At 35.2% G+C, this 12,599-nt stretch overlaps 3 protein-coding genes across 5 annotated transcripts; all 3 read right to left on the minus strand.

Annotated features, from left to right (window-relative positions):
• Positions 1-1,406: 1,406 nt before the first annotated feature.
• Positions 1,407-6,015, minus strand: LOC140973004 (uncharacterized). 3 transcript variants are annotated; one of them, XM_073435517.1, is made up of 12 exons: positions 5,904-6,015; positions 4,855-5,758; positions 4,386-4,501; positions 4,180-4,299; positions 3,614-3,701; positions 3,199-3,290; positions 3,016-3,120; positions 2,295-2,404; positions 1,963-2,050; positions 1,848-1,883; positions 1,666-1,767; positions 1,407-1,478 (listed from the first exon to the last, which is right to left on the minus strand). In XM_073435517.1, the coding sequence occupies exons 2-11, from the start codon at positions 5,675-5,677 to the stop codon at positions 1,684-1,686; spliced, it is 1,662 nt and encodes a 553-aa protein (XP_073291618.1). In that variant the 5' UTR covers positions 5,678-5,758; positions 5,904-6,015; the 3' UTR covers positions 1,407-1,478; positions 1,666-1,683. The 3 variants fall into 3 exon arrangements, with proteins under 3 accessions (XP_073291618.1, XP_073291616.1, XP_073291617.1); XM_073435515.1 differs by having other exon boundaries at positions 1,407-1,767; XM_073435516.1 differs by having other exon boundaries at positions 1,407-1,767; positions 5,847-5,978.
• A 677-nt stretch (positions 6,016-6,692) lies between these two features.
• On the minus strand, positions 6,693-8,374 carry LOC140973006 (CBL-interacting serine/threonine-protein kinase 11-like). Its single transcript, XM_073435518.1, has one exon. The coding sequence runs from the start codon at positions 8,260-8,262 to the stop codon at positions 6,958-6,960; it is 1,305 nt and encodes a 434-aa protein (XP_073291619.1). The 5' UTR covers positions 8,263-8,374; the 3' UTR covers positions 6,693-6,957.
• A 392-nt stretch (positions 8,375-8,766) lies between these two features.
• LOC140972068 (uncharacterized) lies at positions 8,767-10,718 on the minus strand. Its single transcript, XM_073434538.1, has 3 exons — positions 10,258-10,718; positions 9,996-10,051; positions 8,767-9,214 (listed from the first exon to the last, which is right to left on the minus strand). Exons 1-3 carry the CDS (start codon positions 10,412-10,414, stop codon positions 8,978-8,980), a joined length of 450 nt encoding a protein of 149 aa, XP_073290639.1. The 5' UTR covers positions 10,415-10,718; the 3' UTR covers positions 8,767-8,977.
• Positions 10,719-12,599: the final 1,881 nt, after the last annotated feature.

The following is a 12,599-nucleotide window of genomic DNA, read 5'->3' on the forward strand; positions in this document are numbered from 1 at the left end:
ATGACAAATGCATTTTGACTTCAGACTCACAGGGATTACATATGCTTTGTGCTCTATCCGTTAACCTAAATTTACTGCTCATCCCTTAATAGAATTCTATTGAGTTTCGAACTCGAAACTCCGTCATACATACATATCCATTTATTTAAAAATCGATGCCATATTGTCCACAAATAGACAGCAATACTAAAACAATTTTTTCCCCATCCGGAACGTCGTGGGAAAACAAAATGTTGCCTTTCCTATACGTATTCATATATATATTTTTACAGGTCAACCTTCGCATTTCAACACGATTACGTGATAAATATAACTTCTTACTAATATTTGAGTGGTACAGCTGTGAATAATAAGTCAATTCCTTTTATCGGGACAATCATTAATAAAATAAAAAATGGAAAAAAAAAAAGGTGGACAACTCTCCATATATTCTGTCTCGTCCTATTAATATTTTGAATTCTGACATATTCAATTTTCAAGAGTTACCATTTCACAGCTACGGGGTAACTAATCCAAAGTCTCCATGGCTGACATGCTAAATTATCCTTTACAAACAGCGAATGTTCATAAGAAAATGCTATGAAAAAAAGATTTTAATTGGTTGCAATTTACTCATAATTGTTCCATCCGACATTTGATTTTTATAAAACTTTATTAATTGAAATTTACGCATAGTTTCTCCATCCAACATTTGATTTTTATAGAATTAAGTTCTATAAAAAATTGTGTTATCTACTTATTTAGATTTATCATCTATATATTATACGTCTATCATAATTTCATCTTTCGAACCAAATATGATTTTTAAGTACATAATATGATTAAATTTATTTTAAAAATAGCACTACGATAATATAACTACGTGATATATAATAAATAAAAGAATAAACACACAAGGTGCAAGTGTATGAATAATGAAAAATGTCGAGAATAAAAATATTTAAAATCAAGTAAAATTATATACTAGCACATAATTTGAGTAGTCATAAGAAACAATTAAATAATTATAAATGACATTATATGTCAAATTATAAATATTTAAAAAAAAACGAACGAACAAACAAATTGCCTCCAAATAAGATTTTCTTATTTTCAAATTTCATCAATTAAAAAAAAAAAAAAAAAAAATTTACATTTCTTAAACCTTACAAAATGCCTTCGACCTATTATTTTTAAAATTGCAAATTAAGACATACAAATTCATCCATATAAAATGAAGTTGAATATAATTTTTGACACAAAAATATATAAAAATCAGAATACTTAGGTCTGGATGCGTCATCTTATTATTTTTCAAATTTTGACAGACAAAGTAGTGGACAATTATATTTTCTATGCAAGAATGGGAATCCCTAACACAACAGTACTCAGTTGTCAAAACCCTGTGTAGTTTTTTCCAAACAAAACAAACAAATAAGGCAATCGGAGTTGAACCAATCTTGTCAAATGACTTTGTCAACTAGTTGGAGTTGAGCAAGCTTGATTTTGAGGCAAAGATTCAATCAGGTCAGCCTTAATAAACAGGCTTAAAAAAACGATAACGAAGATTAAACTAATCCCGCTTAGGAGCTCCAGACCAATTAACAAGATAATTGGTATCGGATTGGATTGAGCCGAGTCGATCAACTTCCTTCACTAATTTAGACCTAATTAGTGTACACATACCTGACTGAGGAACAACTTTCAGCGCCTCATGAACCGAGCAACATTGGCAAGTGCCGTCCTTAAACTTCTGATGCCAGCTCCAGTACTTGAGCTAACCATCATCTGTAGTTCCAGCATAAGTCACCATAATATTTTATTATGATTGAGATTGAGAAGCTATTAGGCTAACTAAGTGAGCATACCAAAGGTTGAATCACAGACTTGCTTGCTTTGAGGCTCTGTAGACAAGAAATGTTGTAGCTTCAGTAGGAAATTAATTGATTAAGTTTTCAATCAAATGCATAAGATGTGTACCACCTCTTCAATTTGCATTGCTCGTCGCGCCACTGTAATTGGGAAAACTAAATCTGTCTTTGTTAAAACAATTTGATATTTGGTTTGAGACCTGCAAGTCAAAAAATAAAATAGATTCAAGAGTCAAGCCTCTCCGACAAGAATGAACCTGGATAATATATACAAGGCAAAAGATTAAGAAGGCAGCTACTCGAAGCACCGGTCTTTTAAGTCTAGAAATTAAAATCCAAGGATGAATAAAATTATAATTAAAGAAAAGCACATTAATCGACCACATTCAAAAAGATATGCAACAGTACACCATATCCATACAGACATTCATATGATAAACCCACCTTTCCATCAAACGGATGAGCTCATGATCCCTTGGTTTCATACCCCATTTTGTGTCAATAAGAAGGCACACTCGCTTCAGACTAACGCGGGTGGTGACATATTCTTTCACCTGCAAATGTGCATTGTTGGTGGTATGAACACACAATATATGAAACAGTGAAAAGAAATCCAAATATTTTATTCTTGTAAACACAAAAAGTTACATTCCTCAGGCAAACAGACAAGTATCCTCAGATAAACACCAGAGACATAACCAAATCAAGTACACTCCCGTAGTTGTTATTAATCTAGTTTAAGATGTGAGTTAGATCTGGTTCAGATTTCCAGTTGAAAATTCATAAAATAATAGATGTGACACAATTTAACTTGTTAATTCCGCGTTATCAAATGCAAGTAAAGCATTTAAATTATCGATACAGATTGACATCAAGCCATGGAAAGTTGAGATCACTAGGCCACGGGTCGTTCCAAAGACAGGCAGCTCTCCTTTTTTCTTTATATGACAGTAAGAGAAAGTATTACGGTATAATGTGCAAACCTTTCACTTAAAACTTATTTAATAGGAAGAAAAGACATTACATTTTCCATGACACGATGCTAATTACAAATGCACATGACATAATATCAGCTACTGAAGAATGATGATGCCAAATTAACAAAGGAAAAACATAGGTTGAGAAAGACATAAACAAACTCTTTAACACGCAGTTTCAGACTCACAAGTTCCTCCCAAGATTCTTTCACTTCATCTTTAGCATAAGCAAACCCATATCCAGGTAAGTCCACCAGCGAGAGCTTTGGTCCAAGGTTGAAAAAATTAATAGTCTACAAAAGAGTACTAAGTCGTTACAACACATGCATAACCAACATACTTTTAATTCAGATGTACAACACAAGCAGCACCTGAGTAAGGCCAGGCTTGTCCGATGTCCGTACAACACCCCATTGCCTGGTAAGTGCATTGAGCAAAGATGATTTTCCCACGTTTGACCGCCCTAAAGAGATTCAAGTCCAAAGTACATATTTAGCCCCACACGCATAACAAAACTATTTTGCTAGCAGGACCTAATATAAGTAAACAAAGGAAAAGTAAACAACTTCGTGTTTGCCTCTAAAACCAGTAAAAATAAAACATTTTGTTAAAATTTTCCACGTTGAGATTCAAATTAATAAATGAAACATGAACAATAGAAGCAACCAAATCAAGAAACACGTTATTGAGCAAATAGCACATACATCACTGGCCTCAAGCATTAGTCCGCAATATGTGGAAAATAATTCATCATCTGACTCTATTTAGGAGATTAAACAGTCTTACCTGCAAATGCAATCTCCGGAAGATCAGGGGATGGAAATGATGATGAAATCTTGGCCGCAGCAAAGAATTCTAATTTATTACGGAACACCTATAAACTAGTTAGTACCCACCACCTATAAGAGTTAAAAAATAATGATAAAAAAATTGTTGATTTTATGCTCAATGTTATTGACTGGCAGCCATCAGAGTTGTTTATTAATTATGCCAGGATGCTTATCCTCGAAAACTGAGAAAATATGGTGCAATTACGACATCTCCAGCAAGATTAGATTTTTAATTTATGCATCATTGACTCTTAATTCCTAAGTTCTCACCAGACTACATAGCTTAATTCTTCTAGCAAATAAAGTGGTAAGACATGGTCTATAGGAGCTTGTAATAGGTATACACTTGTAATAGGTATACACAATATTGCAAGGATAGGATGCAACTGCATTTTGTCTCAGTCTCTCATCCTCAATGAGTACCTACTGTCTCATGCTTGAAACAAAATTTCTACATTGAGACTGTATGCAAAGGTTCGCCAAAACAAAACGTGAAAGGAAATTGTAGACATATATGCATACTGGTACTTCGATCCTCTCTCTTTCTGAACTTGTTGAGAAAGGAATGTTATCTAAAGGAGCAGAAAGCTCGGTGTTGTATCCTGCCCTCCTGAATTCAATCTCCCGTCTACGACCTAGTAACTGGAGAACGATAAAGATTTTAGAAATGAATATCTTCTGAAGGTGATATGATATACTTGTCAAGAATTTAAGATGAGGTCAATTACATTGTCTTCTACAAAGGAAAGGATAGAGGAGCTAGGACAAATGGCACGAAACTTTGCATTATTCGACATTTGAACATCAATGTTTGCTGCCTGCTGTTTCTTCTGTACACTGTCACCTGGATAATACAATGACAGTAAATTAGGAGAGGGAGGCTATCTACAGACATTGAAATGATGATATGGAGAGTATTAAATCCAATATGTTAGTTGGTGAATTTGCATTATGGAGACAGAGCTGCATTTAGCTGATCTCCACTGGTCTGGGACCAAGACTTTTAGAAACAACTTCGAAAAGTATGTGCGAACATTGAGAAAGGTAACAGTTACAAAAATCAATATTAATTGACTCTAAAAAGCAGTGGATTTTTGAAATTCTAAATCCAGATTAAAAAAAATCGAAGTGAAAGTCGTGCTTGTTATATGTAAAACGGAAATATAAACAGACAAGATGTGAAGGAGAAAAACCCACCACTATTAGCTAAGTCATCATTCAACCTCTTGTTGGATGTATCATGAGGATCTAGCCGAATAACTCGTTTCTTCTTATTTGGAAGCTCTTCCCTTAACTCTGAATCAATGGCCGATATATTCCTGCCCCGAGTCCCTTTCTTTTGATGTTTCTCTATAGAGTCAACAGCACGTTTTCTCTGGCTCAGATTATTTTTTGTTGAAAACAGAGCTTTACTTTTCTCCAGTGTATTCAATGTTCCATTCCTTACGACATTCTTAGAAGCATTGCTTACAATATTGGCAGTCTTTACCGTGTGTCTCTGATATTTCTGACCAAGTACATCGTCATTACCGATGGATTTACTGCTTCCAGTCAACAAGGGTTTTTCAAATTCACGAACTTTTCCTTTCGCCACCATGCTTTCTTTATCAAAATTGGATCGAAGCACTCTTTTCTCATCTTTAAACACAGACTTTGCCTTGAATTTTTTCAGATTGCCTTCAAGTGTTCGATCCACATACTTTCCAGAATCAGCATTGATCCTCTTCCTCTTCCAACTGGAGTTCCTTTCAACTACTGCTTCAAGCCCTTCATGTCCAGTTCTACTCTTCAATTTCTCATCCCTTTTTCCGATACCAATGGATTTATTAGGTTTCTCATACACGTTGACATAAGAAACATCATCATTATTCCCTCTACTTTGCACCTTTTTACTACCCTTTTTCTTATGCTCTAGAGTTCTAACACCGTCACTCAACCCTCCTGATCTTCCCGCAGCAAATTTCACTTTCCTATGAACTTTATTAGCAGTACCCCTACTTGAACTTCTTTCTACAGGCATTGCTCAGAAATTCGAAACAGAGACTAATAATTACATGAATACCGAAACCCAATAATAGCCGCACTTCACACGCTCTTCACACTGGAACACAAATAAAGTAAAAATTCAAAGCACAAACACGAAAACTGAGGCTCCAAATCGAAAAAACTGTACATTTACATAAGCTTACCATTGGTGAGCACATAAAACCTTTGAACAAAGTTGGAGGAACAAAAGGAAAGAATACCTTTGAATCCATGCACAGAAGGTGTTTGCTGAACCGTCACCTCTCAGAATATGCAGCCTGCAGATGAGAAAGAGAGAGACGACGCCGTTTGTATTGTAATACTCGCGGGCCGTGCGAGAATTCGTCGGTCCAACACTTTTTCTACGCTGAAAAAAATTCAAAATAATTTTGATAGTCCATTTTGAAAATTTATATAATTTTTATGAATATATATATATACACTTATTAATCAACAATGTATGAATTTGAATAACTATGTCTATCTTGATACTTAAATATAAATTAATAAAATATCCTTTGTTCTTTGTTTTTTGTTTTTTGTAAAAAAAAAATATTCAGAAGCTACTAGCACTTCAATTTGTTAAGTTCAAAATTTATTAAATATTTGTTATTTAAAGCTGTGATTCCTAGTATGTATATATACATGCACTTAGAAAAAATTTCCTTTAAACAATTCCAGAATGTTCTTTCCCAATTGAAATGGAATTGAATACACTCAGTTAGTGTGCGTGCCTTTGATATTATACATTGCTGAAAAAATGATTTTGTGAACTTCACATAATACGACTAAAAAAGATAGATAGATGAGTAGGTGTTTAGTAGCATCGTCTCACATGTCTCGATACATGAGACGGGTTGACTCGATCTATATTTATAATAAAAAATAATAAAAAATAATTTTTTTTTGAGTTAGAGATTTGTCTCACAAAATTGATCCTACAAAAATTTTGTGTAGATAAATAAAACTGTGCTATTTACTTTTTATTTCATTGTATTGTATGATCCAAATACAAATCCCAATCAAGAAAATTTACATCCCACAATAGAAGATATAGAAACACAAATGTCACACCCTAAACTCTAATCCAGGCCTTTAGGGCCGAGTTCAATGTTTTATTTGATAATCCACATTTTTTAATTACTTACAATAATTGATTAATTTAATTTAATTGTGAAAGAATGAAACAATCTATCCAAAAACTAGAAGGACAAAATCAACTACCCTCTCCAACTGGCTGGCAACCTAACCTAGTCGCCAGAAACCGCCCCTAACTTAGTCGCCGGAAACCTGCTTCTCCGGTTTTCTTACGATTAGAGGCCTAATTTTGTCTTTCCACAAATCCGAGAACACGTCGGCATCCCCAGCTTCTTTCTTCACCTCCACAACTACTAAATTGTCAGTCAACCGGTACACCTCCAGTTGGACTACGTAGTTACCGTTCTGCCCCTCCAGCTCCAATCCGCGATCCTTCTTTCTCCTCAACCTCACGCCGCCATGCTCGGCGTTCACAACTTCCTCCACCTTCTCGATTACTTTCTCCGGCTGATCGTCCACCGTCAACCGTTCCACGTACTCTGCAGGTCTAAGTTTGTCGTTGAACAATCCGGAAAGATCGAGTCCCGAAGAGAAGGAAATGATGTCAAATGCGTTGAGATCCAATGATTTCCTGTCCTGCTGTTCCTCCACTACGGTGCAAAGATTCTCGTATTCCTGGCATTTGGGTTGGGTGTAACCTTTTTTGAACCAAGGATCGCGCTCGATTTCGTTGATGGTGATTCTCGTATTGGGATTGGTGTCCAAAAGGCGAGACAAAAACCGCTTGAGCTCGGGCGACATCCATTTCGGACACCGGAACTCGCCTTTGTATATCTTTCTGTACATGTTCATCAGATTCGGATCGTTGAACGGCAAAAATCCAGCTGTGAGCACAAACAAGACGACGCCACACGACCATATGTCGATTCTGGCGCCGTCGTAACCTCTTTTGGTTAGAATCTCCGGCGCTACGTAAGCTGGGGTTCCGCAAAGAGTATGCAAAAGGCCATCAGGTCGAACTTGTTCGGTGAGAGCGCTGAGTCCGAAATCGGACACCTTGAGATCTCCGTTTTCGTCCACCAACATATTTTCAGGCTTCAAATCGCGATGGAAAACGCCTCGCGAGTGGCAGTAACTGACGGCAGAGATGAGTTGCTGGAAATATCGCCGACTGAGATCTTCGCTGAACCGTCCCCTTGCCACTTTAGCAAATAACTCCCCGCCTTTAACGAATTCCAAGACGAAGTAAATCTTGGTCCTGGTGGCCATAACCTCCAACAATTTGACGATATATGGGTGGCGCAGCCTGCTCATGATGGAAATCTCGCGCTTGATATTACCCATGAAATTGGCGGCGTTGTTGAGCCTGTTCTTGTGAATGACTTTAACCGCGACGCTTTGGCCGCTTTCAATATCTCTCCCATGGTACACTTTGGCAAATGCGCCGCACCCCAGAAGTTTCCCGAGCTCGTATTTGTTTAACAAGGCGTTTCCCGATGGGGAGGGCCGGTGGGAAGCCGAAACGTCGTCGATCTCTGGCATCTCTGGGCTGATCCAGAGACCCAAAAACAAGCATACGTACAGATATTTACGAGCTGTTGAAAATTGAAACAGCGCGAGTTTTACTCGAGTGAAAGATGATTGAATGGTTTTCAGATGCTTATATATATAATATACACACACACACACACAAACACAATTAAAAGGTGCGGTTGTCTTGTCTGTAACCTGTAATCGTTGAATTTGAGCATGAGAATTTTGAATTTTTACCAAAACATTATATTATATTATATTATATATGTTCGCACGTGTTTTCAGTTCCAAAATAAATTATATTTAAATTGGCTAAATCATTGCCAACGTGTGAAATGCGCGGGCAAAAACGAGGGATATATATTTATATAATATATTGGTTGGTTACATATTGGAATAATCTCTCTCGAAATCTGCAAAGTCCTTCGTTATATGCATTTAGCTAGCTGGTTATAAAAAAAATTTAAAAAAAAAAGGGTAGTTGAACTCGATATAAAAAATACCAAAATATCCAATTTCGTTACTGGAAAATAAGACTAAACTTCTGTTTAGTTGTCCATTGACACGAAAATATACCAAACATTAGCAGTTTAATTTAATTAAATCAATCAATGTCATAAATATGACATTTACGCGCTAAATGGTTTCACTGCCTATAGACAAACAAACTGTGCGCGCATGCATGCTACCAAGTGAACATATCACCTCTAAGCTTATTAATCGACTATGGCATGTACAATTTGTTGCCACATTTGCACCTCCAAGCTTCGGGGTAGTACTCGGTAGTCACGGGCGTCCCCGGTGGCACCGTGACGTGAACGGGCTTGCACGGTACGCATCTACCACATTTCGAAGTGCAACGAGGAGGTGATGATCCCGGGCGACCTAAGAGTCTTCTTGTCCCAGTGATGCTTGTTCTTGTCATATCGACTAGTTTCCAAATCTTGTTTCTATCTGAATTCTGTAACGATCATGAGATTCACATTGGAAATCCGAGCAAAGTGATAAAAAGAGAGCTACCGGTAACATGTTGTATTTTGGCTAAAGAATATTTTCCTCTAAGAAATGGAAACAAACACACGTCATTGATTGATATACCATCAAAATTACTTGAACCTAACTCAATCTTAGATTCTCTTTTTTCTTTCCACAACATGATCAATAAATCACTACACTTTCAATAATTGATTTAAAACAAAATACTAATATTTAATTAATATTTTGAAAAACAACATAAAAATCAAAACTTTTTTTTTAAAAAAAAAAGAAACTAAAAATCCAATCAAACGCATTCTCCCACACATGCTGGGATTCGGAAAATCCAAATGGGCCCTTAATGGACCAAAAATTAAATGGGCCTTAATATTTCAATCCACTGATAAAAGTCATTTTTTTCCTTTTAATTTTCTCTGTCAATGCTTCTCTCCAGTTTCTAAATCCTACAAATTTCACCTCTATTGCAATAAAACGATGATATTTTCAGCAGATACTTGTAAGATATGATGCCAGCTAACTGCATGTGGGGGTTGAATTTTGTCTACCGTAAAAAAAAATTCAAATTATAATTGTATTTAGTAGCCGATAACTTGTAACACATTTGACATCAAAGTCTAAAGTTTGAGACGATATCCTCAATTCTAACACTCGATTATAACAAACCATTCTTTAAACTCAAGAAACAAAAAACAAACTAAAATAAAATCCTCAAAATGAACAAGGAATGACTAATTGAAATGTCTAACCTGTTGCAAGTAATCCTCATCAGCTTTAAGAGCCAACACCATCGACTTCTTGTATTCTGCGAATGAATGCATCCATAAATAAGACAAATAGACAACCAAGTTGCCTCTATTTGTTCATGAAAACGCAACCAGTCAGTTGTTTCGGGCTCCGTAGCTAGATTTTTTTTGAAAAATATCTTCTTGATCAATAAAGTAGACTAGAAATTGACAACATCGAGGCTCAAAATCAAGGAGGAAGAAATATACAGTATTTTAACCTCACCTGAAGAAGAAAATGAGCAGATATTTGTCCTCACATAAACGCAGAAGCCGGAGACGCAGAAGATTGTGATGACAGCATAAACAACAAGTGGCCATGTCTGTATTGTCTTCCGTTTCTTGATGCGTCCATTTGTGTTTCTGCAGAAAAATTGTGCCATGTACAACAAGAATTGCTCTTCTAAAACGTGAAAAAAAATAAAAAAATTAAAGTAAAGAATCAGCACTCGCTGTCGCTGGGTTCTGACATCTGATCCTACCCCATGCAACAGTAAACTTTACAAGTAATGGTGGGATTTGTGTGTGCAAATGTTTGGAGCTAGCTAGAGTTGTTGAATCAAAATGGTTTACGAGGATCGAAATGGAAGATGGAACTTAATCGTGCAAGGATATTATAAATGACCAAGATGATCAAGTTGAGCAGTTGGAATATTCAACAGAGAAGAAGTGGGATTTGGCATGTGAGAAAAGTATTGTGCATATACNTATATTTCTATAAAATCACTCTAAACATAAAAAGTGAGTATTATTAATGTAGAATTGGCCAAGAACTAACTCATGGAATGGGAAATTGGGAAAGTGGTACGGGGGTCAATTCCTGGGCTATGCTATGTCTGGAGGTGAGATTTGCGCTCCAGACTTTTTTCTTACAATCCCCAAAGACAGCAGAGCCAACAACTCTCCCACCCCTCACCTTTTTCCCATGTATGGGTGTCCCAACATTTTCATTGTTATTTCACTTTTGACAATGTGTTACTAATCACTTCAAATTTTTGGCATAGATATATTTGTTGAAAATTAATATTTAAAATGTATATATTGAATAATTGAATGTTGAATATTTGAATGTTGAAAATAAGAGTTGTAAATATTGAAAATAAGTGTGTGATGATGTAGGTAATGATGATTTTATTTTTGGATTATTTGTAAAGATTTTCTATAAATAGATATCTCATTTGTGAAGAAAATCACAATTGAGTTGAGAGAAAAATATTATAAAGTATGTAGTGTGATAATTTTGAGAGTTTGAGATTTTTACTTTTTACCGTAAATTTTTACATTTTCACAACACGTTATCAGCACGAAGCTCTAAAAGTCCTCCATATTTTTCCAAGCTCCAAAACAGAAGAAAAAGGTAACAAAAGTAATAATATTTATTTTACTGTTTATTTATTTATTGTGTATATACTTAATAATAATATAATGTTATAATAAAATAAATTTTTCAAAAACTTGTTATAAATCCTGGGAAGATGTTAAGACGACATCGCACACTCCCGGTAAGGGATACGACAAGTATAAAAGTCTATAATGTTTTTAAACAAAATATCTTATAACACCTCATTATAATATTGTGATATGATATACATAATTGTTTAAACATGACTAATATTATATACACTATATTATTACCATAAAATTATACAAATACATACATTTATTTTTTTGTACGCCAACGGTCATAAACGGTAACGAAACGGCTAGTTTTTGTCCTATAAATATGATCTCACAAACACATTCAATCACTCCAACTTCCTCTTCTTCTCTAAAATTATTCTTCATCAAATTTTTAAAGGAAAAAAAAAGAGAAGATAGCTTTCACAAAGTTATTTTTAATTATTTTAGTTATAATACTCACGAATCTTGTACTTATCGGAGAATATCCTCCTCGTGTGTTTTCTTTATTTTTACGAATGCTTGTATTTGTTGTTTATCCATTACTTTGTATTGCAATATTCATTAACTAATAAAATGCATTGTAATTTTTTAGTATCACCATGTCAAACTTGACAAAGCTCGAATTCATTACTCTTGATATTACGGAGAAAAATTATATGTCATGGACTCTCGATGTAGAAATGCATCTTGAGTCATTAGGTCTAAATGAGACCATAAAAGAAAATGGCATATGCACATCACAAGAAAAGGCAAGATCCATGATATTTTTGCGTCGACATCTCGACGAGGGATTAAAATGTGAATATCTGATTGAAAAAGATCTCATGGCTCTGTGGAAAGGATTAAAAGAAATATTTGAACATATAAGAGAAGTTATACTTCCAACCGCCCGTAATGAATGGAATATGTTGAGATTCCAAGATTTTAAGAAAATAAGTGATTACAATTCGGCGATGTATCGAATAATCTCGCAATTAAAATTTTGTGGACATGAGGTTACATAATCAGAAATGCTTGAAAAAACATTTTCCACGTTTCATGCATCAAATATAACTCTACAGCAACAATATAGAGTGCGTGGATTTGCGAGATATTCTGAACTCATCGCCTGTCTTCTTGTGGCGGAAAAGAACAACGAGCTATTAATGAGAAATCATCAGTCCCGAC

Source organism: Primulina huaijiensis, chromosome 3 (genome assembly GCF_012295235.1).
Source record: "Primulina huaijiensis isolate GDHJ02 chromosome 3, ASM1229523v2, whole genome shotgun sequence".
Classification (NCBI taxonomy): domain Eukaryota; kingdom Viridiplantae; phylum Streptophyta; class Magnoliopsida; order Lamiales; family Gesneriaceae; genus Primulina; species Primulina huaijiensis.

Excerpts from the sequence above, each read along its gene's own strand:
- LOC140973004 (XM_073435517.1), bottom strand. The coding sequence starts at position 5,677 with ATGCCTGTAGAAAGAAGTTCAAGTAGGGGTACTGCTAATAAAGTTCAT. Across the intron at positions 3,291-3,613 it reads TCCGGAGATTGCATTTGCAG|GGCGGTCAAACGTGGGAAAA; the intron begins GTAAGACTGTTT and ends GAATCTCTTTAG. Across the intron at positions 2,051-2,294 it reads CTCATCCGTTTGATGGAAAG|GTCTCAAACCAAATATCAAA; the intron begins GTGGGTTTATCA and ends TTTGACTTGCAG.
- LOC140973006 (XM_073435518.1), bottom strand. The coding sequence starts at position 8,262 with ATGCCAGAGATCGACGACGTTTCGGCTTCCCACCGGCCCTCCCCATCG.
- LOC140972068 (XM_073434538.1), bottom strand. The coding sequence starts at position 10,414 with ATGGCACAATTTTTCTGCAGAAACACAAATGGACGCATCAAGAAACGG. Across the intron at positions 10,052-10,257 it reads CTGCTCATTTTCTTCTTCAG|AATACAAGAAGTCGATGGTG; the intron begins GTGAGGTTAAAA and ends ATTCATTCGCAG. Across the intron at positions 9,215-9,995 it reads ATGAGGATTACTTGCAACAG|AATTCAGATAGAAACAAGAT; the intron begins GTTAGACATTTC and ends TGATCGTTACAG.